The 27,581-nt window shown below is 45.5% G+C and overlaps 1 protein-coding gene across 2 annotated transcripts in view; it reads right to left on the bottom strand.

The window, feature by feature from the left end:
- Positions 1-2,588: 2,588 nt before the first annotated feature.
- Positions 2,589-27,581, bottom strand: part of ahctf1 (AT hook containing transcription factor 1) — a 28,227-nt gene continuing 3,234 nt past the window's right edge. Inside the window, exons 3-36 of one of the 2 annotated variants that reach the window (XM_072688932.1) lie at positions 26,832-27,085; positions 24,988-25,168; positions 23,739-23,946; positions 22,787-22,903; positions 21,627-21,711; positions 21,336-21,486; positions 21,102-21,234; positions 19,410-19,591; positions 19,212-19,273; positions 19,009-19,137; positions 17,342-17,432; positions 16,619-16,708; positions 16,386-16,526; positions 15,673-15,777; positions 15,479-15,575; positions 14,933-15,056; positions 14,782-14,838; positions 13,696-13,842; positions 13,377-13,567; positions 12,610-12,754; positions 12,183-12,314; positions 11,903-12,050; positions 11,517-11,667; positions 11,060-11,167; positions 10,801-10,957; positions 10,379-10,597; positions 8,697-9,702; positions 8,072-8,177; positions 7,872-7,990; positions 7,470-7,729; positions 5,357-7,337; positions 4,280-4,386; positions 4,089-4,156; positions 2,589-3,147 (exon numbers count right to left, since the gene is read on the bottom strand). In XM_072688932.1, coding sequence (XP_072545033.1) covers positions 2,949-3,147; positions 4,089-4,156; positions 4,280-4,386; positions 5,357-7,337; positions 7,470-7,729; positions 7,872-7,990; positions 8,072-8,177; positions 8,697-9,702; positions 10,379-10,597; positions 10,801-10,957; positions 11,060-11,167; positions 11,517-11,667; positions 11,903-12,050; positions 12,183-12,314; positions 12,610-12,754; positions 13,377-13,567; positions 13,696-13,842; positions 14,782-14,838; positions 14,933-15,056; positions 15,479-15,575; positions 15,673-15,777; positions 16,386-16,526; positions 16,619-16,708; positions 17,342-17,432; positions 19,009-19,137; positions 19,212-19,273; positions 19,410-19,591; positions 21,102-21,234; positions 21,336-21,486; positions 21,627-21,711; positions 22,787-22,903; positions 23,739-23,946; positions 24,988-25,168; positions 26,832-27,085 — 7,451 coding nt within the window. In that variant the 3' untranslated portion in view covers positions 2,589-2,948. Of the gene's footprint in view, positions 3,148-4,088; positions 4,157-4,279; positions 4,387-5,356; positions 7,338-7,469; positions 7,730-7,871; positions 7,991-8,071; positions 8,178-8,696; positions 9,703-10,378; positions 10,598-10,800; positions 10,958-11,059; positions 11,168-11,516; positions 11,668-11,902; positions 12,051-12,182; positions 12,315-12,609; positions 12,755-13,376; positions 13,568-13,695; positions 13,843-14,781; positions 14,839-14,932; positions 15,057-15,478; positions 15,576-15,672; positions 15,778-16,385; positions 16,527-16,618; positions 16,709-17,341; positions 17,433-19,008; positions 19,138-19,211; positions 19,274-19,409; positions 19,592-21,101; positions 21,235-21,335; positions 21,487-21,626; positions 21,712-22,786; positions 22,904-23,738; positions 23,947-24,987; positions 25,169-26,831; positions 27,089-27,581 lie in introns of both variants that reach the window. The other variant, XM_072688931.1, reaches the window with a different exon arrangement.

A 27,581-nucleotide genomic window follows, 5' to 3' on the forward strand; every position in this document is an offset into this window, starting at 1 on the left:
CTTTCAGTGAAACACTGACAGCGATAACAGCTAGAGAACTACAACAGCAGCAGCTCAAAAAAAACTACTAACGTACCTCTGGACCTGCAGCAGAACTTCATACATCCAGTACATCCAGCATCTATCAACATACGAACTGTCAGACTGAAGCTGGTTTCTGTTTGCGGTGGTCCGTTACTCCTTAAACATTCTGAGGCCTTCATTTTCTGTCCCACCTTAATTGGAGCTGTTATAAGATATGATAATCTTTTATTAGTCCCACAGTGGGGAAATTCTCAGATATTATACTTTATATTATACTGTGGGACCTAAGTTTTTTATTCTTCCTCTGAAATGAACAGTGGAGCCATACATACTACTGACTGCAGAGAACCTGGACACTGTGGTCCCATTCCCTGTTCTACAGAAATGAAGCCCAGACTGCTGATAAACCTGCAACCAGAATCTGCGCAGTAGAGACCAGAGGCGGAGCCAAACCCGCCCCCTTCTCCCAGACCGAGCCTCAGTGTCTCAGACCGTCTTCACTGAGCTTCCAGTGCAGAAGCTGAGCGGATTTCCCCCTGGACTCCCAGTCTGTCCGGTAAGTGGACGCTCCAGCAGTAAAAATGCAGCTCATGTAAGTTCCTCTACAGCTCAGCTCCTCTGTACTGACCAGAGAGGACGCCGTGCAGGTCCTGCTGCAGACGACTGGCCTCTTTCAGACACGACTGTCTGTCTGTCCATCACTTCACTCCTAAGTGTAGCCCCGCCTTCTTACGACAGAGCAGAGTAAGAAATTAAAAATGGGTCAGTATCAGCACAGGGAGACTAACTGCTGGAATCTGGAGACACTGGAGATGGAGAGACAGTTTAGAGGAGGAAAATCTGATGGAAATGGGTGGAGATTTTGTCATTGAAATATATGGGGATGGGTGGAGCTACAAATCATACCACAACCATCCAGCAGAGGCGCTAGATCTCGCTGCACTGTCCATACTTTCTACGGTCTTTGGTACACACTGAGGCTGGTAACAATGAATGGAAGCTATTAGTCAGCAGTTAGCAGGAGGTCATTAGAGTATGGTATAGGTGGAATGGAAAACTCTGACCTAACGACACCAACCAAGGCGAAGAGACCGGACTGATAAGACTCCTCACAAACTCAAAAAAGTACAAATCTAGAGTATACGGGTTCTCTGCTTCAGAACGAGCTTTTCTTCCACGGCTCTCTAATCTACTGAAGTCCATCATTACAGGAGAACCCAGAACCCAGACTAATATCAGACGTCCTGAGGTGATACCAGTTTAAACAGGCAGGCTCACCGGCACACTGGTCAGTCACATGGTCCAGTAGTTCTGCTCATTTGAGAAATGGATGGGTTCAAAGAACAGAAACATAAAAGCTGAAGTTCAGGTGACCTGAGATTAGAGCTGGGAGACAGGACCGCAAATCAAGACCACCATTAAGGACTGATTAGAGAAGCTGCTGGAGTATCTCACGTTGCTGCCATGTCTCAGTCTGGATGGGGTGGAGTCATGTGACTGCACACCTGGTAGGGAAAGTGTTAATGGGTGGGGATGAAAAAAATAAAGAAAAACAAACATGAGGGCAGGATGACGTGGAGTAGAGGTTCTGAAGGTGTTTCATCAAAGTTCTTTCAGAAAGCTGATCTGTAAGGGTGGGACTTTATCTGTAGTGTTGAGTGCTATGGGACCTCCCACTCTCATTTAGAACAGCGCTGGTTTCAATTAGCTGTCCAGCCCTAATTATCATATTCATCTACTGATAAACAGCTCTTAACGGCTCTTTCTGAACACTTCCAGTACAAACCAGTGATCTTCAGATGTGCTTTTTAACTTGAACACAGATCTGTGTGTGAAGCAGGTTTGCATTTAAACCAGTCATTATTGTTTATTATTAAATAACTGGTCAAATGGTCAAACCCTGGTCCTTCACAACCAACAACATGTAATATTTCTCCATTTCACAATTCAATTAAAGGTCAATTTGTAATTATCTGTAAATAACTGATTTTTGACTTCTATCATTTATATTGGGTATATACTGGTAATTTATCTACATTTTTGCATCAGTGTCTTGCTATTCCTTTGCTGCTGTGACACTGTGGGACACTGTGGGACTAATAAAGGATCATTTCTTTTACAACTCAGTAAAATCCCGAGCCGATTAGTTTGGACAGGAGTTCTGGAAATAAGGGAGGCCCTAAATGGTGCTGCAGTGTACCGTCTTACATAATAACCAGGCGTTTAACACCGAGACGCTAAACTGCCAATTTTATTCATGGGAGAGCAGTTAAAGCAGGGTCTGAAACAGCAGCTTGGCAAGACAAGAGTATCAGCGTGATTCCTACTGTTCACTAAACAAACAAGTCCTAACGGTGTCCAAAGAATCACATTCACATCATTAAAGAAACAGAAAGAACAGAAAAGGCGTCGCCTCATATCACCACCTCACACCCACGTGACCAACTCCCCCCATTCCCCCGTAATCAGGCTCCCCATCTTACTCAAACAGCTCAACCAATCACACTTCAGATCCCACACTTCCAAAAATATATTCATATATAAAACAAACAGGAGTAAGAAAATTATTCACAAATATCAAATTTTATTTATTACATACCTAAAAGACTATTTACATTTGCGTCGATTTGTAGAAATGCACGTTTAAAAACTAAGACTCTTTTTTGGTGTTCAAGTCCCTCAGTGCTCCGTACTGTAAACATTACAATAATTTATATAAAATTATTTCCATCTTCCAAATTATATTTATTTATTTCAAAAAGTTTTCTGTGTGTTCCTTAATTAGAAAACAGCAGGCAGCAAAGTTCTTGGAAAAGAAAAAGGAGGGAAAAACAAAGAAATCAAAGCATAAAGGAGGGAGAGATGGAGGAGCTCCTCTACGGAGAGCAGAGTCCAGGTGATGAGCTTTAAAACGGGCGTGCAGGTCAGAGCTTCTTCCTGCGGGTTACTGGTTTAGGGAAAATGGCCTCCATCACACGTTTACGTCGTAGATTCATCTTCGGAACCGCCTCGTCCTTCTCCTCAGTCCGTTTGCGTGTACGAGCTGGCGGGTCAGCGGGGCTGGCCAGCGGAGACATGAGATCCACCTCTATGGGAGGGACGGGTTCAGGGGCTACTTTCGTCCTGTTACACAGAAACACAATTTTAGCACTAGTTAACGAACCTGGCTCGACAGAGTCAACTAATATATAAAAACTTTAAAAACTCACGAACTGTTTAATAAACGGCACTTTACTTTATAACTGTTGAAATAAGTACTTGTATTTAAAGTATTTTTAAGTGAACGGGTTCCAGCTGATTATTTTATTTATCTATAGAGTATATAATGGTATTGCTAAGTAGTCGCTATACAACTTGCTAGTTGCATGGGTATCGTATCCCAATCTAACGGAGCAGAAACTGTACTATAGTGAAAGTATGGTACTGTATCCCAATCTAACTCAATTAAAGAGCTGAAACTGTACTATAGTGAAAGTATGGTACTGTATCTCAATCTAACTCAATTAAAGAGCTGAAACTGTACTATAGTGAAAGTATGGTACTGTACCCCAATCTAACTCAATTAAAGAGCTGAAACTGTACTATAGTGAAAGTATGGTACTGTATCCCAATCTAACTCAATTAAAGAGCTGAAACTGTACTATAGTGAAAGTATGGTACTGTATCTCAATCTAACTCAATTAAAAGAGCTGAAACTGTACTATAGTGAAAGTATGGTACTGTACCCCAATCTAACTCAATTAAAGAGCTGAAACGGTACTATAGTGAAAGTATGGTACTGTACCCCAATCTAACTCAATTAAAGAGCTGAAACTGTACTATAGTGAAAGTATGGTACTGTATCCCAATCTAACTCAATTAAAGAGCTGAAACTGTACTATAGTGAAAGTATGGTACTGTATCCCAATCTAACTCAATTAAAGAGCTGAAACTGTACTATAGTGAAAGTATGGTACTGTACCCCAATCTAACCCAATTAAAAGAGCTGAAACTGTACTATAGTGAAAGTATGGGTTCTACAGTACTATCAATATTTTCTAACCCTGAAGGACGGCCATGTTTACCTGGTTGTTCTCTTCCTTGGTTTGACCTCCTGAGCTTGCACTTCAGCATCATTTGATTGAGTCTTGTCCTTCATGATGAACATATTCAAAGATAAAAGTAGAATTAAAACATAAGTTACAATAAACACATAGAAGTTGAAACTGAAAGATGTTGCATTGAATTTTAAGGAAGAGCTTCAAACAGGGCTCACCTCGAGGTGCTCATCAGCAGCAGCAGCTCGTCTGGTTCGAGTCACTGGTGGGGACAGCAGTAAATCTGATACACTGATTTCGGTCTTAGCAGAATCCTTTTTCTTTCCTGTGATGAAATATGATCAATGTTAGAGAACTTGGGGTTAAACGGGAAGATCTCACAATACTGAAAGTTTGTAAGTCCCAAAAGATCACAAATTCAAGCGTTACTCTCTCCTGTTCTCTCAAATCCTGCGTTTGCAGTCAGACGCCTTACAAAACCAAACGTTTTCTTTGTCCTGTTTGTTACGGCCACTGTGGCCAGAAAGAGCAGCTAGCAGTTTGATGCCTCATGGTATTTCCTGCATCCCTGCAGTTTCTTTGTTTTGTACTGAGGGTCAGTCTTTATCTTGGTCAGCTGTCCAGCACTTGGCTCAGCTCTGGCTTTTAAATGTTCTCAGAAATAAACTGAACTTCTCTTGATGTGATCAGTAATGATGGGAAATCTGTGTGCGTCGTACAGCCGAGACACTCTGATCTTTAGAGCTCGTCTTCATAGTCTACACCGGGGGTGGCGAACTCCAGCTCTCCAAGAACGTTGGACTCACTCCAGACGTCTTTGGTGATTTTACTACTCAGACACACCAGAGTCAGATTGAGCAGCTAGTTTAGTTGTTTGTGTCACAGTATAAGTCCTAACCTTAATTGTACTCATTTGCATAAAATTTTATGCAAATGAATACAATTAGGAGCATCCAACAATCTGTACTGGACCCCACCGCTGGGCCGCAATTCCCCACCCCTGCTCTACACACTGCGCATCACCCATGTAGTTCGGATTTGGCCCCATCGAGAGGATCAAGCAGACTGCAGCGGAACAAGCCTAGCACGGGTAAACGTGGCCAGGCAGACCGTTCATAAGCGTGATCACTTATTCTAAAAGGTTCTTCAACTTTCTCAGCACTAAATCAAGAGCTCTCATTAAGGGTAAACAAGTAAAACATGAGACAAGTGAATTCATGATCTCTCAGGGTCTCTGCAGAGCAATTATCACCATAACTGATTATATTTTTGCCCCAAAACACAGAAGGCATCACCTCTTGTTCTCTGCAGGACAGATGTGAAAGCGACGGACTCTCCAGCAGGGGAGGAATCCGGTTTGGACACTTTGCTGGCCCTCGTTCGTCTAACGGATGCATTTGGCTTTTTAATGGGTTCCTGCACCTCATTAGACACCGCCTCCACAGAATCCGCAACATCTTCATTCAGGTTCTCTGTAACAGTAGGGGGAACCGCAGATCTGGTGGTTCTCCTCCTGGCGCGTACTATTTCTGTCACAGCCGTGGCTCCGCCCTCGTCTCTGGCTTCGTCATCCTTCAGTCTCTCCATCAAGGCGTTAGCCAGCGGGTTCACAGATTCCACATCCAGAGGAGCATCCAAGACTAGACGTTCTTCTTCCTCTCCTCCCTTCTCGGGCTCCTCCTCATGACTCCACAGTCGACTCCTGGTGAGGCGTCTCGAAACGCTCTGGAGCTGAGCTTCGTCCACTACGAGTGTGACGTTATTGGCCTTTTCCGCCGTTACAGCCTTGCTCTTTCTTCGGCTCCTTGGAGGAGTGACCACGGACCGGTTTGGAGCCACTGCATCTTCTGCAGAATCCGTCTGGAAGCTCTCCAGTGCCAGGCTCAGTCCTCGGGTAGACTTGCGCGTCACCCTGCTGGGACTAGCTGGAGCTTTAGATGGCTGTTCTGGCACTTTCTCCTCAGGAACCTCAGGATCCGGCTCAGGGACGTCAACAGAAGCCTGACGGGTTTTCCTGGCGCTCTGTCTGACCTGTGGTACAGCAGCGTCATTGTTGACCAACTCCTCAGCTGGCTGGTCTTCTTCGTCACTGCCCACATTTGTGTTCCTGGTTCTGCGTGATCCCTTCCTCGGCGTGGCTTTCTGTGGGGTTCTACTCGGAGAGGAAGGCTTGGGGGCTTTTGTTGAGGGCATCTCCAAATCGCTGGTCAATTCAGGTTCGACCTTTCTCGCGCTTCTTCTAGGTGTAACTGGGACTTGAGAGTCTGGCAGCTGCTTGCCACTCCGTGTGACACGTCTTGGTGTAGAAGGCACCTTGGAATCTTCTGAAAGGTCATTCTCTGATTCAGTAACAGGTAATGGAAACGTAACGGTTTTCCTGTTCCTCCGCGCCGGGCTTTTCGGTACCTCTTTAACAGACTCACCGCTTTCTTCTTTATTCTCCTCATCCCCAGAGGGAGGCTTAGGATGTTCCTTTGTGGGCTTGAAAGCATCCTTGGGAGATGCACCCTCATCGAGTTTGCCGGAATCAGATTCATGGTCTTCAGCCACTTGAAGGCCCTCGATATTTGTCACAGAGGGTCCGCTAGGTGGTTCTTCCATGGTTCTTTCACAAGGAACCTCTTCTGGTTCTGTCTCTATGCCGGGTGAGGCAGAATTTTCAGCATCACCATTCTCTCGCCCTTCGTTTAGGTGTGAATGAGCTTCTTCTCCAGCGAAAGCAGGTTCTGCCGTTTGCAAGGTTTTCACTTCGGCCACATCTGGCAGCGCCTGTGGTTCCACAGGCTGCTCTTCAACATCTGCAGCAGTTAAGACAACAGGTTCACCTTCAGCTGAGGGTAAATCTTCCATTTCTTCAGAATGGTCAACAGAAGCTTGAGGAGTATACTCTATGCAGAGAACGTCTGGGTTGGCACTTGGCTGGCTCTCCATATCTTCAGTCAGCTCATCGTTCTGGAGGAGAAGTAAATGGTTGTTGGGGTCCACTTCTGAAGCAGCCGGTTCTTCCTCATCATCTCCAGCATCCAACATGAGAGAGAAAGTACTGGAGCCCGCTGGGAGTTCTTCCTCTGGCTCGTCATCGGCTAGAGCCTGCAAAGCTCCTCCATCCAGAAGTTCCTGGTGCTCAACAGCCAGCTCAAGAGGAACCAGCAAAGTGGTGGACGGTTTCAGTTCAGTGTAACACACGGGTCCTTCAGCTTCTTCATCCAGATCTGTGGGTTCCAAACCAACCATCACCACCTCTTCATCTTCCCCTTCCATGACTCCGTCAATCATCTGATCAGGAAAAAAAAAAAAAAAAAAGGTGAGAACATGCAAGCTGCACATTATTATCTAGATTTTTGGTTTGACAAGAAATCAGACCGAGGTTCATGCAGCGACAACACTAAGAAAAGACACCTGACTGACCTTCAGCTGTGCATCAGAACCAACCAGGGAGAGCACAGCAGTGGCCTGCTCTTGGAGGAACTGGTCATGAGGTGGAAGTTCTTCCAGATAAAGAGCAGGAGCAGTTGGGTGTTGCCTGCCGTTTCCTTTAACTTCCTCTATTATCTCCACTTCACTCCCTGAGTCTTCCTCCTGCTCCTCCTCTTCCTCCTCCTCTGCGCCGGATTCTTCCTCGGATTCCACACTGGACATTTCTTCACTGTCGTTCAGGCTAACTACAGCTGGGGAGGAGGGGCGAGACACAGGCATCAACCTTCAGGGTTTCTTATCCAACTTCCCTTAAACATAAACCACACACTGGCACAGACCTGTGGCTCTGGCCGTATTACTCAGCCCCAAGACTGGAAGTAATGAAATGCTTACAGCGAGATTCTGAGGTCGCCGTTTCAGAGGAGGCAACTGATTTTTGTGCATCAGTGGCTGGAGCCTCCACAGCCTCCACAGCCTCCACAGCCTCCTCCTTCACATCATTATCCGGTTCGCTGTGTGGAGGAAAAACAGTAAACATGAATCTACGCAGGAATAACCTTCAAACTGAGGGAACAGAGGATCATTTCAGGTACCTGTTGAAAGACGTCCAGGTTTCTGAGGACTCCTTAATGCCAGATCGAGTCAGCGGTGGAGACAGATCACCACCAAACAAATGGCGCTCCACATACTCGTCCAGATCTGAAATTAAACAGCCGCAATAATCAGCAACGGGGATCACAACAAGCAGACTGGGTGTGTTCCTCTAATCACACTTTATGACTATTTAAAATCATGTTTTTTATTTTTTGAAAGGAGAAGAAATGAGATAGATAAAACAGATCTACAGATAAAACACCTTCAGTTCCAGGTCACGGAGAATATTTACATATTGTCGCAGTCACGCAAAACCTTACATCTACATTTGCGTCATTTTTTTCTTTCCTCTAAGGTGAAGCTAGGGATGGGAAATATGGCAATATTTTATCGTATCTTGATACTGTTGACAATACTGTTAAATAGCAAGTCAGCTAATGCTAAGCTAATGATGTATGCCAGCCAGGGCGGCCATGGTTGATTATCTCAGTCTGTCTGTCAGTCCACCATCTATAAAAAAAAGTAGCTGAGTGATTAGGAAAACAAAATAATAAAAAAATAATAATAATGTTGGGATCCTTTAAAGACTTAAAGGCAGTTGCTAATTAGCTTGCACATCCTCACCCGAGGTCTCCATGGCCTCTGCTTCATGCTCAACCTCTTCAGCAACCTCAGGTTCCTCTGCAGCTTCATGGTTAACCAGATCTTCAGCAAAAGGCTCAGTCACCGGCTTTTCAGGCATGATTAAAGGTTCTCCTAGTTCGAGGCTCTCAGTGATTAGCTCCATATCCATGGCAGATGCTTCAGGGATTGGTTGCTGTGATGTAGGCTCAGAGTCTATGATTAACAGCACCTCTGGAGGCTCACTGATTGGCTCCTCAGCCAGAACAGAGGGTTCTGCAACTGGTTCTTGTGGCTGCGGCTCTGCATCCTTGGTCATCGCAGGTTCCTCAGGCACTGCTTCATGCTGGTTTGGTTCTTCAAAGACTTCGAGATGATTCAGCACCTCGGGTTCCTGCGCATGGCCGTCAACGTCCTCGCTCTTCTTTTCTCCTTCGTCCAGCTGAATCTGATCATCAGAAGCAAGTTCCTGAGCCTCGTCTTCTGCGTGTCCCTCCTGGCTGATCATTTCCTGATCATCCTTAAGCTCATGTTCTTCTGCAGGCACAAGAGATACGTTTGGCAGCTCCTCTGTGGCGCCACCATCAGGCGAGGTCTGGGCAGATTCTGCAGTGCCCGGCAGTCTAACGACCACCTCCTCATCCACGCTGTTTTCCACCACCTCCGTGTGCCGCTCCAGCTTCCGCCTGTCGAGGTCTCCAGGTGAGGGAGCATCGTGGAACTCCAGAGTAGTGTCAGATTGGATGGAAACCTCGCTCGTCTCGTGGCCCAGACTGGGCCTCCGGAGCAGTGTGGGAAGGACATGTTTGGGTTCCTGTGATTGAAGCTCTTTAACAGGAGAGTAACTCTCAGATTCCACCTTCTGCTCTGCTGGTTTCTTCTTCGCCTCTTCATAAGAGGTCTCCTTCTCGTCCTCCTCTTCTCCAGAGTGTTCACTCCATGCCTCAACGCCTCCCTTAGGAGGTAGGGAAGGCTTCTTGAGTCGGCCGATTTCGCGATCCGCGGAGAGCTGCAAAAGCAACACACAAAAGGTTAAGAACATACAGCTGCAGTCTTCTCACAGCACCACCAGCACCACCCTAAAGCAGCTGGGCTACCCAGAAACCCAGTTAATGACCATTAATTAATGAATAAATTAATTCAGCGTTCAGCTTTTCATCAGTGTGTTCATCATTAGAACATCTCCAAAGTTCTCCTCATGGAGTCTAGTGTTATTTAGAGTTCTCCTCAGATCAACACCTGGTTTGGTGGTAAATCAGGGCTTAATGATGGTAAATCAGGTGAGCTGCTGCTGCTGCTGATGGAGGTGAACACATCCTCCACGCTGTGCTGGCTGGACTGGGCAGTGTCCAGGAGAACCCTGGAGGAACCGAGCTCTGTTCTTCAGACTAGCTCACCAACAAGATCTCACTACTTTCTTTCTTCAGAATGAGAAGCTCTTGTTTCTCCTTTTTACTGGATTCATGTTCAGCTGCTTTATCTGTTCTGATGAGATCTGGAGCTTCTACAGTAAAACTCTCTCACTGCTGAGAGACGGGGGGGGAAGAGGGATGGGATTAGGGGGCTAAATCCTCTGAACAGAGCTGTACATTGCACACAGGTAGCAGTGCCAACCCATCTGGGGACAACAGGCCTCCAGAGACAGTAGTACACCAGCACCACATGTAAAGTGTCATTACTTTTACCCCATTGCTCCAGTGGACGGAGCTCTTTGGCAGCTCCGGAGACGCGGCCTCCTCTATGAAGGTGATTCGGCTCTCTTTGGAGCGCAACGGGGGTGTAACGGACCGCCCAGGTGAAGCAGAGGGAGTGCCGACAGGAGTGGGCCGCAGACTGCTCCTCAGGATGGACTGTGGGGTGAAGGAGGAGAACACTGGTGCTGCTGCAGCCAAAGCTCGAGCTCTCTGCAGGGGGAGAAAGAGGACAGATGAATTACCCAGCACCAGGACACAGAACAGGATACAGCCCGTTACAAAGATCTGATCCAGGGGCGTGTTTACAGAGCGGAGATGGGTGACCGTCTAAGCCTAGTGTTTGTTAGCACCGTTAGCCTAGCATCATCATCACCATCATCATCATCATCATCAAAGAGACTAAAGGAGCTTACCTTCACCACTTGTGGAGTCTGTAGAAGACTGAGCTCAGGGGCTTTTGTGATGCTCTTAGGTCCGGCCCATGAAGTGATGGGTCTGGGAGGGGTCCCCAGTGTGTGAGAAGCCTCTGGAGAGGTTTGGGAAGATGGCTGCACCACCAGATCAAAGAGCCTTAAAATGAAAATAAAATCAAAATAAATCAAAACATCAATTTATTTTACAGAATAAGAAACTGAACCAATCAGAAGCCAGTAATCCTCAGGGGAGGTGTACCTTGACATTCTCTTGCTTAACATGTTGATTGGTGTTCCCACAAAGGCCTCAGGTACGTGTAAGGTTGGAGGGTTTGGACTTTGTACGAGTATCTCTGGTTCTCTGGGACTGAAAGAAAAAATATTATAAATCAGTGACAAATTATTCTTTGGCCAAAAAAGTACCTTTATAACCAAACCCAATTAATGAAAGTATGAATGAGTAAAATAAATTAATAATAAAAAATTAGGAATGCACTGGAAAGTTTCTTCCATGTTAAAGTAACTCCTGACAGTAATTCAATCATGAACATTAAAGTCTTGTAATTACTGCAGTACGTTTTCTGACGTAGCTCACTGAAAGATCACGGTTGGCCTCAGAAAATCCAGCATCATGACCCATTACTTCCTCCAGAAATAATCACGCCTTAAAAAAACCCAGCACATCAGAACGTAAACCGGCACGAAGTTAAACCCACCTCTTCTGAGGAGAAGGTTCAGGGGTGGCGTCTTTACCAACCCACACCTCCTCAATCTTGGTGAGGACGTTTTTGATGAAGGCGGCTCTGGTCAGAACGGTTTCAGTAGCAGATCTTTTAGCCACCGTTGATAAGGGCTGAGGTCTGGAGACTGGGATGAGAAACAGACAGAAAAATGATGAAGTCCAGTGTGCTGACTGCATCAGGCTCATTCAGCTGTAATAAACACCAAACCACCACAGTATAGAATACAGGTCTAGATTGAGATCACTGCACCTTCACTCAACCGTTATATTCAACCCGCAGCACAGCCGTGTACATCAGTATAATACAATTCAAATAAAAACATAAATAAATAATAAAATACATGAGGAGAACATCTGCACCTTCTTTGAGGATGGTGGCGGGGTGCTGGTACGGTTTCGCCCTCTCAATGGCCAGTTTCCGTTGAGCTCTGGGCAGAACCTTCCCGTACTGGTTCAGGATGGAGTTCCTAGTGTTTGATCTTTCCTTCATTTTTGGATCTCGATCAGCCTGAAGGAAAGAAACGTATAACACACCTCAGTTTAGACAAACAGACGGTTAGATGTTCTACTGTAGAGCACACTCCACACTCCAAACTGCCCAGTTGTAAGAACGCCCCTCACTGCTGCAGGCTGGACTTACCGCCAGGTTCACTTTGAGGGCTTGGTTGATCTGCAGGGCTGGAACATAGTTGGCCTGTTGGAGGTAGTGTACCATGAGGAGCTCCCGGTTCTGAAATCCTCCGGTGCCCTGCAGGAACCGCTCCAAACATTCCTACACACAGACATGTAAATCAGCTGGTGTTCAGAATATCCTGAATAAATGATTGTTGACCTTCAGAACACCAGTGCTCATTAACACCGGACCTCAAGAGAAGATCTGACTGCATGTGATGAAGCAGCTAAAGCATTTCAATTAAAGCTGATAAACACCTTAATGATTCATTCCAAACCCACTGAGGTGGAGTACAGGGACAACAATACAAACACTGTCCAAATACTTTTGGCTCTAAATGCACACAATTCCCTCAGTGCATGCAGAAACAGCGCTGCCACACACACACACACACCTGCTCTAAGGGTCCCAGAGGCAGCTTGAGCAGCTCCTTCATCAGGTCGAGCTCCTGGCACGTCTCGTACAGAAACAGCAGCAGTTCCTCCAGGTTGAGTTTATTAGCGTGCTGCCTCAGCAAAGCCCAGGCCTCCACGATACACCTGCAGAGAGCGAGAGAGCGAGAGCGTGAGACAGCAGACCGAGACTGTAGAGGGATTGTAGCTTCAGTGAGGCACACAGACATCAGAACTCCTGGGCAGTGAAAAACCTCATGTCTCAGAGTCATGGTTAATCCAGCTCCCCTCCAACAGGCAGCACATCAAAACCAAACCTCCACGGGGGCACTCTCGACTCTCCACTCACAACCCAACACAAGACACCCTGTGTAGTGCGCCCCCTAGAGGTTAGAAAAAGCAGTTCTGCAGCACCTGAAACTCTACTTGTAGAAACAGTGTGAAACAGGGTTCTCCCTCGACTACACAGTGGTGGGAAGGTTAATGCACCTGCTGGTCACTGTGGTGACACGGAAAGCAGAAAAGGCTGCTTCTGATTGGCTGCTTTCTCATCTGCCGGCACCTCAATAAGCCCCGCTGCTGCACCCCCACCAAAGAGCATTTTTCAAATGTGCTGAGGGTGGAGACACTTAAGAGCTAAATGTCCACAAACTTTTGACAGTCGGGGTAAATAAAGACTAATCCTCTGAACACCTCAGTAATCGATATTTATAATCCACCGATTGCAGAAGTTCAAAGTCAAGGTGTGTGTGTGCGCGCGTGTGTGTACCTGTTGTGAAGCAGCACCGACAGGCACAGTTTGGCCTGGCTGGTGGAGCTCATCGAGGGCTTCATCACGTGCAGGTAGCGCAGCGCGATGCTGTGTTTCCCCTGACACATCAGAGCCTGCAGCACACGCCCGTGCTGCCACGCCCAAACCGAGTGACTGGTGGCAGGGTGCAGCAACAGCTCCAGAGAGTTCTAAACGAGAGACCGATAGAGATAGAGAGAGAGAGTGTGTGAGTTAGAAAACAGAATGTGTGTTGACTGCTCACAATTGATCAAATCAACTGATTGACTACAGCCCTCCTGAGAGATTAACCGGTTACCTCGTGGTCGTGATGATCCAGCAACCACAGGCCTTGTACGAGCTTCACTAAGCCAATAGGAATGGCGAAGGCAGTGGGGAAAGACTCTACAGAGGAGCCACTCTTATTAGGAAAGGAGTACATCACATCCAGCAGCAGGTAGATCACCTGGAGCGCAGTTAAGGGTTCACAAGCACAACAACCTCCAACAACAACGAAGTCTATGCAAAAAATTCCACTGGAGTGTAAACAGGCTCACACTCACACAACCTCGATGTCCCGCTTAAATCGGGAGGTCTACAGTGGATTTAAACGCAATTTAAGACCAAATTTCAATATTGGAGTCAGAATTCAGGTCCAAGATACGCTGCAATGTGGACAGCCAGCAGGAAAGAATTCACACAATTCATAAGATTTACAGGAATTTAATAAAGCAATTTAGTAAACAATGTAATTAATTACATGTGCAGACAAATCTATATTCCATAAACTATCTATAGTCTATATCTACAGTCCCTTAAATTCAATGAATTTATACATCACGTTATTCAAATCATTCATATGATTAATATCCTGAGTAATATCAGGATGCTGCTGCACTTCAGGATCAGAGTACTGGACCTGCCTGGTCTAATCTGTAAGACCACAGTTTCTAAATCAAGAGTTTAATATTTAAGGCATCTAATTGATAAATTAAATATCTTAATCTGCAATACTTTAAGAGCTGCTAATAATCACAGGCATATCAATTCGTTTTCCCTCAGCAGGTTTCTGAGCTGAGTGTTAAATTGTTTTAAGGCTGCAGACCAAACCTCAAAACATAAAAATGAATTAACCCTTTTGTTTATTTCTTAATTTATACGCGCGCACACACACACACACACACACACACACACACACTTAGTGGGTAACATTTTCTGACCCATTTGCCTTTATACCAATTTATATAAAAAATATACATAAAATAAATAAAAATAAATATAAAAAAAAAAAATCACTCCAGTGATACGCAGGCCTTACTGTTCCATCCTCCTCTTTAAAATCATCCACTGATAAAAAGCATAAACTAAATGACAGCAGCTCCTCAGCAGAGATCAGAAAGGATACAATGGCATGTTTGGCAGATTCTTCAACATTCTCCAGCAGATACAGGTCCAGCAAGGCCTGCAGAAACAACAGAGCCCTCATCAAAGCTCAGTGACTGAAACCTCTCCATTACAGCATAACGAACCTCAAGGCTCAGGAACTCCAGTCTTACATGAAGCGATGGGGGCGGATACTGTCCTGTCCCGCCCTCGTCCCGCTTCCACAGATCTGTGAGCCGCTCTCCGCACTGGGTCACCAGCCCGTCAATCATCAGGCAGTCTGCACACCACTTATCCCTGATGAAGGAGAAACAGGGGGATGAAGAGTCAGGAAAAACTAAGTTACCATAAATCACCCAACCATCACATGTTCAGCCTGTCGGTACACTTTCAATAAATAAATAAAAATAAATAAAACACCCATCATTATTAAATTAAACCAGACATACATTTAAATCAACAAAACCATCATTTAAAAAAAACTTTTAACTTTTAAAACTGTATTAAATTATTCAAACTTGAATTGCGGCCGCACTACAAACACCACAACAGCCCCTCAAACAGCCAATCAAAACATGTTACACACTTCAATAATAAATTACTCTAGATATTCAATAAATAGAAAGTTAGAGTATTTATGCTAAACTAGAGGAACCAGTCTCTGCAGCTGCTGTCTGTGGCTGCAGGGCTAAACTTGGCTGAATGGGGCGCAGACTCACTTCGCCAGCCTCTGAAGCTCCTCCCTCTGTCCTGTGTAATAATTCTTAATGACCGAAAAACTGTAAAAGGGTCGTGATATCTGCAGGACGTCGTCATCTGTTCAAAAACAAACACACAGAGAAATGAATCATATTATAAAGAAATAAACAACCTCTGTTCATAAAACTGGGAAAGATTTAAGACAGCATCGTACCTGAGCTCTCGGGGAGAAGGCCAGTGCGGCAGAACCACAGGACCACCTGAGCGTACTGGGAGATCAGACTGGAGACCATGCTCTTATTCATCAGTCCTATCAAACCTAGGAATGGAAAAGCCACATCAGCCCGTATTAACCTAACACATGACCAACAGAGGAGCAGGACTACAGCTGGTTGTTCCCACTAAGCATCTTCAAAGGCCCCACACTTCCCACCCCCAGGCCCCGCACTTCCCACCCCAGAGTCCAACACTTCAGATCCTGAGCACAGAGATGCTGGGTGGACTCTGAAGCTGGACTGTAGTTCTAGACGTTATTCAGAACTTTGCTACAGTTTATATACAAATATGGATTTACTTAAAATATGTATCTTATAGAACACACCAAGATCAAACTCTGGTTGCGTGAATCGTTCAACCTCCACCACCAGTAGTCTTCTGAGCTGCTGCTTTTGTTCTACCTTTTTTGCATTTTGCAAAAGTATTTCAGATCAGTCGCCCATTACTGCTGCAACGACCCTCACACACTCTCTACTCTGGATTCACCAGTTCGTTTAACACTAGGATCATCAGAACACGTCACATCCAACGACAACCAACCAGGGCTTCTCACCTCTCTGACAAAGTGCACAGCTTTCATACAGCTACAGACCTTCATCTCCTACATGAGGGTCAGAATTGAAGGTAAAGGGGGGTGGTGGTGTTCCTCACCTCTCTGCGTGAGCTCCTGGGCTTCGTTCAGCAGGCAGTGGAAGATGGTGCTGAGGTTGCTCAGTAAGCGCTGACTGTGCTGGAGGAGCTTCATTGTCTGAGGGTCCGTGAAGTTTGAAGAGCTGTCATAAAGCGGAGCACCTACACACACACACACACACACGTCAGTGTTCCTGCATGGACCAATGGCTGCTAAAACAGAGGAACCACACTTCCTGCCTGGCAGCACTCACATATGCCATCAAGTTCCTTCTTGGTGTGCACCACCTTGTCCCACGCCCACTCCAGAATGTAGCGCAGCTTCTCTGCTGATCCGGGTTGTTCTGTGAAAAACACAAACAGTCCAGAATAAGAAGAGCAAGAGCCACACACACACACACACACACACACACACACACACACACACACACACACACACACACACACACACACACACACACTTTTTCTGCACCAAGCTTTAGTGCAGCGTAAGCACTGAGGCTGTGTGGGGGAGGACTGGACAGATTTATCCTTTTTAAAATCTGAACACTGCAGAAAATCACTGGTGTGATGCGTAGCAGTGATCAGGACAGTTATCATATCGATTCTCAAACAGTATTGATGATTAATAAATTAAGAGCTTAGATATAAAGATGGGGTCCGACAGCGGTTCATTAAGTGTTGTGTTTAAAACCCAAGATGGCCGTGTGTTCAGATCCCACTGCTCTGATTGGATAAACAGTCAACTTCTCTTTGACTCTGATTTTATGCAGATTATTTTTATATGACATTTAATAAAGTTTATTAAGTTGTAATGCTGTTCGCAATCTTAGCTAACTGTAGTCTTCTGCAGTCTATTCAGATGCACACTTGGTAGGACCTCGACCTCCAGTCACTGCCATACTCTTTAAATATGCTCCATCAGTTCTCCTCATGTTCTCTGGAACGTACTAAAACGCTACAGCTTCTGTTCTCACCTTCAGCCGTCCACTGCTTAATGCAGCCGGTGATGAGCCCCAGAGAGCTGGTCTCCACTGCAGTCATCAAGATGGCGTCCAGCTGCTCCTCCTGTAGAGGAAAAGTAAAAGAGGGTTAACATGCTGAAGTCAAAAAGCAGACTCCTAAAGGAGCAAGTAGCCCATCCCCAAGCAGTTCCTCCAGCGTTCCTCAGCTCTGTGGAGAAGGTGCCACCGTCTCCTAAACCTCATCCATCTACCAGCTGATGAAGATCTGGAGGAGCTCAGAGACACTTATAGTTCATGGGACTGGTAACGGTCCATAGTTTGTTGGCACTGCTGGCTCCACTTTAGTCCCCTCAGGACTGGAGTTGAAAACCACTGGTCTAGCCGTTCACGCAGAACAGCAACCAGCAGGGGCACAGTTAGCCAACACTAGTTAATCTCAGTAAGCTGATGCTGAGATTACTACAGTTTGTTCATCAGTACAGTAACTATAAACAATCAAATCATCACAGCAATGCTCTTCCAAAATCTAGTAGAAAGTCTTCTTACTGATACAGTTACAAAAGCAGGAGAAACTCTTAATACCCTTGATTTCAGAAGAAACAGTGAATGAGCTGGTGTCCCAATACTTTTGTCTTTTAGAGTAAGTCTGTGGTGCTATAGTAATACCCTTATTGCTGTTGTCACTATATGCCAGGTTCATCATTATTAATAATATAATAATAATAATAATAATAACTGCCCCAGCAGACCACTCCATAAAAGATGGTAGATGCCACCACTGTGAGGACGTTCTTCGACACAGTGGTGGCATCTGCCATCTTTTATGGAGTGGTCTGCTGGGGCAGTAGCATCTCGATGGCAGATAAGAAGAGACTGGACAAACTCATAAAGAGGGCCGGCTCTGTCCTGGGGTGCTTCTTAGACCCAGTGCAGGTGGTGGGAGACAGGAGGATGACAACCAAGCTGGCATCCATGCTGGAGAACAGCTCCCACCCCATGCATGAGACTCTGGCAGCACTGGGCAGCTCCTTTAGCGACAGACTGCTTCACCCCAAGTGTGTGAAGGAGCGGTATCGCAGGTCCTTCCTTCCTGCTGCCGTCAGACTACACAACCAACACTGCTCCCAGCGGACCACATACACACACACTTAACTACACACACACGTTCATGTTCAGGGAATACTATGTGCAATATCCCACCCCCATGTGCAATTAAGAGTCTTTTACTGTAAATAATATTGTTTATTGCTTTTTTAATTCTTATTTATATTGTGTATATAGTGTAAATTATTTATCCAAATTTTTTGTAACTGAGTGTCCTGCTATCCCTTTCTGCTGCTACACTGTGAATTTCCCCACTGCGGGACTAATAAAGGATTATCTTATCTTATCTTATCTTATCTTATCTTAATAATACTGCTAAGCTTATTTGATTACTAGTCAAACGAGTCCATTCTGATGTAGTCTGTAATGGAGGGAGGGCAACTGGTCTGAGGGAGGCAGCAGTAGACCCCGGCGGTCAGTCTCCCTTTAGAGTTTGACCTGCTGTCCTTTCCTCCGGGTCTAGCACAGCACCACAGCACCGCTCCATCAGTGTCTGACTGTACCGGTATAATGAACACACAGACTGTTCTAACTGAACTGCAGTTAGATATGGTCAGACAGACAGCGAGTATGACCTGAGAGAGGCTGGAGGGCTGCACGTCTGCCAGGCGAGGTGGCAGAAGTCCTGACATCAGGCAGCGGGAATATCCGTTAGAGATGCCGTCGCTCAGACTGGGCACGGCCTTCTTCAGGAAGCTCAGAGTCTAAAAGGAGCGAGACTTTAGTAACTGCAGTAACACAATTCACACAATTACAACCACAGCAGACCCACACTGACCTCCTTCTGATAGCCAGAGCAGGTCAGGTGCACAATTCCAGTGTTCAGCAGACAGCTGGCATCTAAAGGAAACAGGAAGTAATGAAGTTAAATCACTGCAGTGACTCGGACGTCTGATTTGGACACACAGTCTAACGATCATCACTCATGTCCGGGTCTGAGATGCGCTAGCAGTTACGGAAGTGTGCGAGAACTTGCCGAAGTTGTAGGTGGTGGGGTTGAAGAACTGCTCTGGTGGGGGACAAATGTAGGGCAGTCCCCTGCTGAGGCTGCGTTCATGCACCACTACGTCCAGCAGGGGGCAGGGGGCAGTCATCTCCACCACAGAGTCCAGAGACCACACAGCAAGGTATGGACAGTTCCTCAGAGACTCACCCGCCCTGAACACACAAGGGGAAAGAAATGCCATCATTAAGACTTAATCAGTGGAGAAAAGATTTAACTTTATGCAAATAATAAAAATAAATAATAAATATCTGGATCAGTGCTTCCCAAACCGGGTCATTTTAATGGGTGTGATTGCAGTAACACCAACTTAACTCAGGAAGTGCTCGTTAATGAGCTGGACCAGAGGCTCAGACCCACAAATCAGAATAGAAAATGTCCCATAATCAACCGCCCGGCCTTTAAGACACTACAGGAGCTGAGAAAACATTCTTCCCTCAAAGTCCAACTAGAGCTGGAAAATATGAGGATATTTTATCATACGGTGATAAATGTTGTTATGGTGATACAGTAAGCTTCTCTGATCATATGGAGGAGACTGTTAGTGCTTAATAAACTCTGATCAGCTGCAGGTTTCATTACTAACAGTGTAATTAGACTGAAGGGTTCATTAGATGAAGAGCAGCAGATGTTATAGAGTAGAAATCACTGTATTCAGTACAGGAGAGGATCTGAACAGCAGTTTATAATAATCTGTAGATACCGATGTGTTAAGTCTGCAATTACATGTATCGTGATATCATATAGCGTGGAAAAAGTCTTTAAATATTATGATGTAGTATTTACCATAGTGCCCTACTCCCAACTTAAAACAAGTAAAAATGAATATAAATATCAAATAAGCAATGTTACTTCAGAATCAAAACCAGTCTTTGAAGTAAACCTATACACTAAGATCAGACAGCAAACATTATAAAAAGATAGAGGACATTTTTAGAATATATAAAATTATTGATATTCAAATAATAATAATAATAATAAATAAATAAATTAATTAAAAAAAGGGTTCTACCCCCCCGACCAGAGTCAATGCTGCCTGTGGGCCAATACCAATCAGATCTGACTGATCCTAAACTGCTACCCTTTTTGGGAACGTTACCAGTTATCAGCTTAAACAAGGCTAGAGTGTCCCCTCACTAAACTTTCCATTCTACCTCAAATAGTGCAGCAGTTACTGTGTAAATTTCAGCAGCAGAGCAGAACTGCTGCGTGTTCACGGAGGAGCAGGAGGACACTTCAGCCTTGTTTGGGCTGCTAACAGCTCAATTAAAGCTCTTCTGTTCTGTTGACTGTAATAAGCTCATAAATAAACACTGTTCAGGGTAGTTCCTCGCTGAGACAGCTGAAATCACGCCTGTTAACGGCACCTAGAGAACACCAGAGGGCGCTCAGCTACAACACCTGCTACGTCACTGGATGGGATCGGCAACAGCACATAATCGATTTGTGTAAAACTATTACTTTAACATTAAGTCTAATAATACTAATCAAACAATTATGTTGAATAATGATGAATCGTGCAGTAGTTCAGTGTTCACGTACTGACGATATTCACAATATGCTCAGAAAAAAAATATCCTGATAATCAGATCATATCACCCAGCTCTACTATAACCCCACCCATCCCCCTCTTAAACCCCCCCCGTCCCCGAAACACCTTCTCACCTCAACGAGTCCGGCATCTGGGCATGGTACCACCTATTAATGTCGAAGACTCCTACGAAGGTAGACGGCTGGCCCTGCCCGTAGGACTTGACTTGCCAGGTGAATATGGACACGCTGGTGTCGGGCGAGGCCACTGAGAGAGAACATAGAGAACAGAGTCAGGACGGAGTCCTTTCAGATCGACACAACCGGAGATACGTGACGGTCACCGGACACGCAAAGCTGAAAACTAACCTTCGCTCATGCTGTCGTCTCGGTCCGGGTGGTGGCGGAACTTCTCGATGGTTTGGCAGCTTAGGAGACGGGTGTTGGTGGCCTGAGCTCGCAGAGGGAACGCCGTACCGCTCAGATCCTGACTGTAGCGTTCCTCACAGTACTCCAGACCCTGAACGAACGACAGGTCAGAATAAAACCAGCCTGAACCTGGACTGGAGGACGTCCATCAACATCACAGGTGATGTGTTTACCTTCATTTCCCCATGATGCACTAGTATAAATACGGTATGCAGTTCATATGAACTTTACCTCGTAGAGAATCTTTCCTGAGGTCAGACACTTCCTTTCCCCAAACGCCAGCTGCAGTAGATGGAGGCTGACGACGTCTCCTTCACTGCAACAGAAAGAAAGCAGGAAGGGATGCACAGGTAAGACCACTTCCTGCAAAGACCAGCCAACCAATACATTCACTAGTGGGCGCTGTAGGCAGCTGTCGACTAGTCAGGACAGCGGCTGACTTTAGGGTCCAAAAAGCTTTACCTGTTAAGTACGTATACTAAAAGCACTTCAGCACCGGGGTGGGTGATGCAGTAACTATCAAAGAGTAATCGATCTATAATAATAATAATAATAATAATAATAATAATATCTATATTCTGTTTAAAGCTTTTTTTCCCTGGAACAAACAGGTTACAGACCGTGAGACAGGGTAAAGGAGGCACTGTGGTCTGTTGTGGGCGTTGAGCTCCTCTCTTCGCTACAGATTAGATTTGAGAACCCACTACCGGGTTTCTATCATTTCTGGGTTCTCTCATAGACCGAGATTCTAAAGGTTTTAATACAGTTCAAGGGGTGTTAGAAAAGCACCTAGTTTGGGACAAACATTCGTCATGGGGAAGACACACATACATGTTTTATATATAAACATACATATCACAGGGCACTAATCAAATATTTAATTAACTACACTTCTGCCTTTAAATATAGCAGTTTACTGTTACTACATTAGTTGTGTTATTCTCCAACTGTATTTCTGTTTTAAGGGGCAAACCTATTAAATTAAATATGGGATCATTTATAAATCCTGATTATTTCTGATGCATACTGAACATAGCAGCGTTCTGCAGTATTTCATTATGCAGCTTCAGTATCATGTGACTGTAGGGAGAACACAGTGAGAACTGTGCCATTTTCAATCTGGGCTCGACACACACACAAACTGCACTATGGAGCTTTGGTGGTGTAACGCTGCAGAACCCATAGAGTCATATTAGTGTAAAATCCTGTAGTGTTACTCTACCACCTCCGCCCACATGCTGCTCCACCTTCAGATCAAGCTGCTGCAGTAGCAGTGGCTCAAAGTGCGAATTCCACTTTCTGACTGCAGGGGGAGCCCCAGAGGAAGAAACACCATTTCTCGCATAAAGCTGCTTTAAGTGATGTGAGAGGGTGAAGAAGCAGACACTCACTGATCCTGTGCAGACTGCACCGCCCACAGATAGCAGCAGTTCCTCGGGTCGTTCTCTGGCTCCTGGAAGGTAAAGGCAAAAACAGGCACTCTGCCGCCCTCCAGCTGTGAGTGATACCTGAAAAAGCAGAGAGATAGGAGTACTCAGGACCTGAGTAACTGACCCAACAACCAACAGAGGCAACGAGGGCAGCAGCAGGGCGAGACACACCCCGGTCAAACTGCCCACCTCTAGGAACAAGCCATGAAAAAAAAAAAAAAAAAATAGGGATCGGCCTTCATCTTGGAAAAGGTAGGAAGTATGGAATTTATTTATTTTTATTTAATTTAAATCACAACTCAGCAGCAGTGTCCAGCCTGGTTCCTCAGTATCCCAATCTAACTAATCAGCTAATTAACGATCCGGAGTTAGTGTGTGTTTTACAGTTCTGCAGGAGGAAAACAAAAGTGTGCAAAGTAGGGAACTCCAGGACTAGGACAGCTCAGCAAATCACGAGAGAGAGAGAGAGAGAGAGAGAGAGAGATAGATAAACAAATAAGACAGTACCAGTCAAAAGTTTGGACACACCTGGTTGAATGTGTGCTGACCATCATAAAAATTAAATAAATTTTAATTAAATAAAATCTGTTTGTTTGTTTTATAGCTTTTTGGGTAACAAATATAACACACAGCAGTTACTCATTCAGCAAGACCAATGAACATCATTAATAGCCTACATGACCAAATCACCTCTCAGCGCAATCTACAGCTTAGGCCTACTTAAAGGTGGAACCAACCGTACAGAGTGTGTGTACATTATTTATTTATTTATTATGTGAAATATAATAGCTGCTGAATTCAGTGTTAAACCAGTAAAACTATTATAAATTACACAGTTGTTCAAAATATTTAATAATAAAATGGTAAAAATGAACTTCCAGGCTCAGTGTTTTCCCACTAGAACCTCACTCACTCTTTTTTGAGCGTCTTCATGTTCCACAGCTGCAGGTACCCGTCAGTGAAGCCCACGGCGAGCTGGTTGGTGCGGTGGATGTACTGCAGGGCCGTCGCTCCTGTACCTGTAGGGCTGCAGAGCTGGAGACACAGATGCCTGCCCTGCTGAGTCACTCCCTCACGGAGGCGAGGAATCTCTGATGGGGACTTATTCACCACCTCCAGATCTGAAAGGAAGCACAGAGGAGAAAACAGCTCTGAGGAACAGAACCGCACAAGAGATCTTCACCCAAGTATTCAGATCACACCTAGCCGAGCCACGCCGCCGCCCCCCCCCCCCCACACACACACACACACACACTTCAGATTTCAAGTGATCTTGCGTAAAATCAACAGTTATGGTAAACAGACTCAGAGTGCAGGTTTGGTGTGAAACGCTGGGTTCTAGATAACCTCCCCCAGTCTGAGCTGGAGTTCTACAGTGGATGTCCTAGATAATCTCCCCAGTCAGAGCTGGAGTTCTACAGTGGAGGTTCTAGATAATCTCCCCCAGACAGAGCCGGAGTTCTACAGTGAAGGTTCTAGATAACTTCACCCAGTCAGAGCTGGAGTTCTACAGTGGAGGTTCTAGATAAGCTCCCTCAGTCAGAGCTGTGGTTCTACAGTGGAGGAGAAGGGAAGCAGCCGTCTGAAGCTCTACTAAAAGCTCCTCACAGAAAGTTCTTCACCTAATGGTGATGAAGACGCTGCCTGATGCCTGAGACACGGTTCTACCAGAGTTCTGAGAAGAGTTCGGCTCTAGAACCTGCTTTTAAAATCAGATCATTAAAATGGTGGAGGGATACATGCTGCAGGGTGTAGTGCGGCTACAGAAAGTAGTCCCTAAAGAGAACTGCATTAGTTCAGATTCTCTATTCACTATTTTACCTTCATCATCATCATCATCATCATCATTCCATATAAAACTCAGAAGACTCGTGTAGCTGCACTGGTGGGTTTGGATAGGAGATAAATTATGGGCTGTGTCTGTGTTGTTGTAGTCATGGTGACTGACGCCTGCTTCCATTCACCTCCACTGTAGAGAGATCAGAGTGGGTCAGTTTCTCTACAGTGAAGCTCAGATTCACACCGGACCCCCGACTCTGACTGAGCTCAGCTCTCACCCTTAGATTTGCAGAAAATCTGATAATATCCTTCCTAAAAAACAAACAACACTGAACACTTTGTCCTGAACAGTGCTGGTCATCTTTAAGGGGTTCGACTCTTACCTGAGGCCTCCAGTTCACTCTGAGTGCAGGACGGGTCATCCAGACACAGGTCCACCAGCAGGACGTGGCCGATATCAGTGACCACAGCAACAACGCCGAAGAACCAGCGCAGGCTCTGGTGCAGATGCTGCGTACTCGCGCTCGCGCCTCCGTAACTCACCAGCGGCTCGACGGCCGTGATCTGTGGAAGAGAACAGGACAGGTCTTTACGGCGGACACGAGAACATACTCCCAACACAGGCTCTGTTCCTCAGAGCGGTTCTTCAAGCTCCACGAGTCTCCCATGGTCTTTCCTTTATGCTCTTAAGAAGGTTCTCCTGTTCAGCTTCAGTTCACCAGCTGCTCAATCCTGGTCCTGGAGATCTCCCACCCTGAGGAGTTCAGGTCCAACATAGCTGACTCTAATGTTCCGCTGCTCCTGGATCAGGTGTGTTAGATTCAGGGTGAAGCTAAACTCTGCAGGGTGGCAGATCTCCAGGACCAGGACTGAACAGCCCTGCTCTATAGGAACTTCTCTCCTCCAGTTCCTCCTCAAGCTTACAGGAAGCTTCTCCTTTTCAGTCTTGATTAGGGTTCGTCCCTCAACCCCTCAAACCACTTTGTTGCAGATGGAGGAGTGTGGTTCAGGACACAGTAGGACTGTAAACTATACAGTATCTGAAGGCCTGCAGAGCTGTTTATACACAATGAGGTTTTGTTCATGTTTACAGCTCACAGCCAAAGTGTGTCCTGAACCCCATCCAAACATCTGCAGCTGGGTGCAGTTTGAGAGTGAGAGCATGTATTTACTGACTGACTGTTAGCCATATTAGCTTCATAGCTCCAGTACACAACCAGAGAACTAATTTAGAAACCAAGCATGATTTTTTTTTTTTTTTTACTACATTGTTTTTTCCCCCTAAAGGCCAGACTTCAGAATATCAGTCTCATTATCATAACCATCCTCTTTCTGAACACTGCACATCTGTAACCCTCAGTCTATTTTCTGTGCGTATTTTTATCCCTTCTCTATATTTTTATTCTCTTTTCAAGTTTATTTCATTATAAAAGTATTGGGACATTTACACATTCCACCTACAGGAGCTTTTCTGACCTCCCATTCTAAACTAGAGATGCACCGATCCAATATTAGGATCAGATATCAGTCCTGATATTAAAAAAAAATGAGCTGGATCGGGTATAGGATATTCAGGCTGAACAAAGAACCAACCCTTTCGCTTTAATTTGGTGGCGTGACGGCTTATTAATTCAGCAATTGTATCGGTAATCAAACTGGTATCGACCGATATGCAAAGTTTATGTATCAGTATCGGAATTAAAAAAAGCCGGATCGGTGCAACCCTGTTCTAAACCCATAGACATTAATATGGAGCTGGTCCCCCTTTGCAGGGCCCCCTGTAACTTTACTTGTGCCGCCCAATCCTTTTTAATTAAATATCTGACATTATTTCAGTCTTGTTCTTTATATTTTATCCATCTTTCATTGGTGAAATCACAGACCTGCTTTGGCTGGACAGTAAAGCTATGTTCTATTCTGTGGAGGTTATACGCACTGCTGTGCACCAGCTATTCTAAAGGGAAACAGGCTTTTGTTCATCAGGCTAAACTGCAGCTGCTCACCAGCAGCACAGAGACAACGAGCCTTTCTTTCAGAGCGAGACAAAGTCACTGTTCTGACAACGACCCGATACCTGCACAGAGCAGAAACAGCAGCCTGTGACAGGCTGGTTTACAGGTCAGTCAGATCAGAGCCTGTTACTGTCAGAGTATTCCCGTTCCCCCACATCGAGCAGTGAAATCTGAGGAAACGCAGAGACCGGGTTAGGAGACTGCAGAGGACTCACCCTGCCTGGCATGACCACTGCTTTGACCACCCGAGAGATCCCCAGGTCATACAGACACAGCATGCTGCCCTCGTCCTCCTCCAACCCCACCAGCAGGCCGCTGCGCTTCAGCCAGCTGAAGTCCCGCACCGCCAGGACGTTGGGCGGGTGCTCCGTCACACCACTGAAGCGATAGGCTGAGAAACGCTCCCCCGTCACTGCATGGACCACCTCCAGCTGCGGACCACACGCCAGCCAGGCCAGCCCACTGCGACCTGCTCCAGAAACACTCAAATCAGAACACTGAACCACCACAACCGAGCTCTCATTCCCCCAGCTCAGCTCCTCCAGCTCAGTGCTAGGCAAACACTGGATTCAGATGTTTCCAACCTCATCTCTGTAAACATACACTATATGTCCAAATATTTGTGGACACCCCTTCTAAATGAATGCATTCAGCTACTTTGAGTTGCAAGCATTGATGTGCAAATGCACGCACACAGCTTATCCACGCCGCCCAACATCAAATACAGAAACTCAAACACTGAGTGAGCAGGTGTCCCAAAACTTTTGTCCATATAGTGTATGTCCAATATTTAAACCTGTTTATTTGAAAGTCTGTTGGTCTACATAAACAAGTTCCAGTAAATCATAATTAATAAACCCAATTCACACATTAATCTAAAGCTGGATCTTCATCCTCCTCCTCATCACGTCCCGCTCTGTAGAGCTGCTCCTCTCTCAGACCGGAGCGCAGTGGGCGGAGTGATA

Source organism: Salminus brasiliensis, chromosome 10 (genome assembly GCF_030463535.1).
Source record: "Salminus brasiliensis chromosome 10, fSalBra1.hap2, whole genome shotgun sequence".
NCBI classification, from domain to species: Eukaryota; Metazoa; Chordata; class Actinopteri; order Characiformes; family Bryconidae; genus Salminus; species Salminus brasiliensis.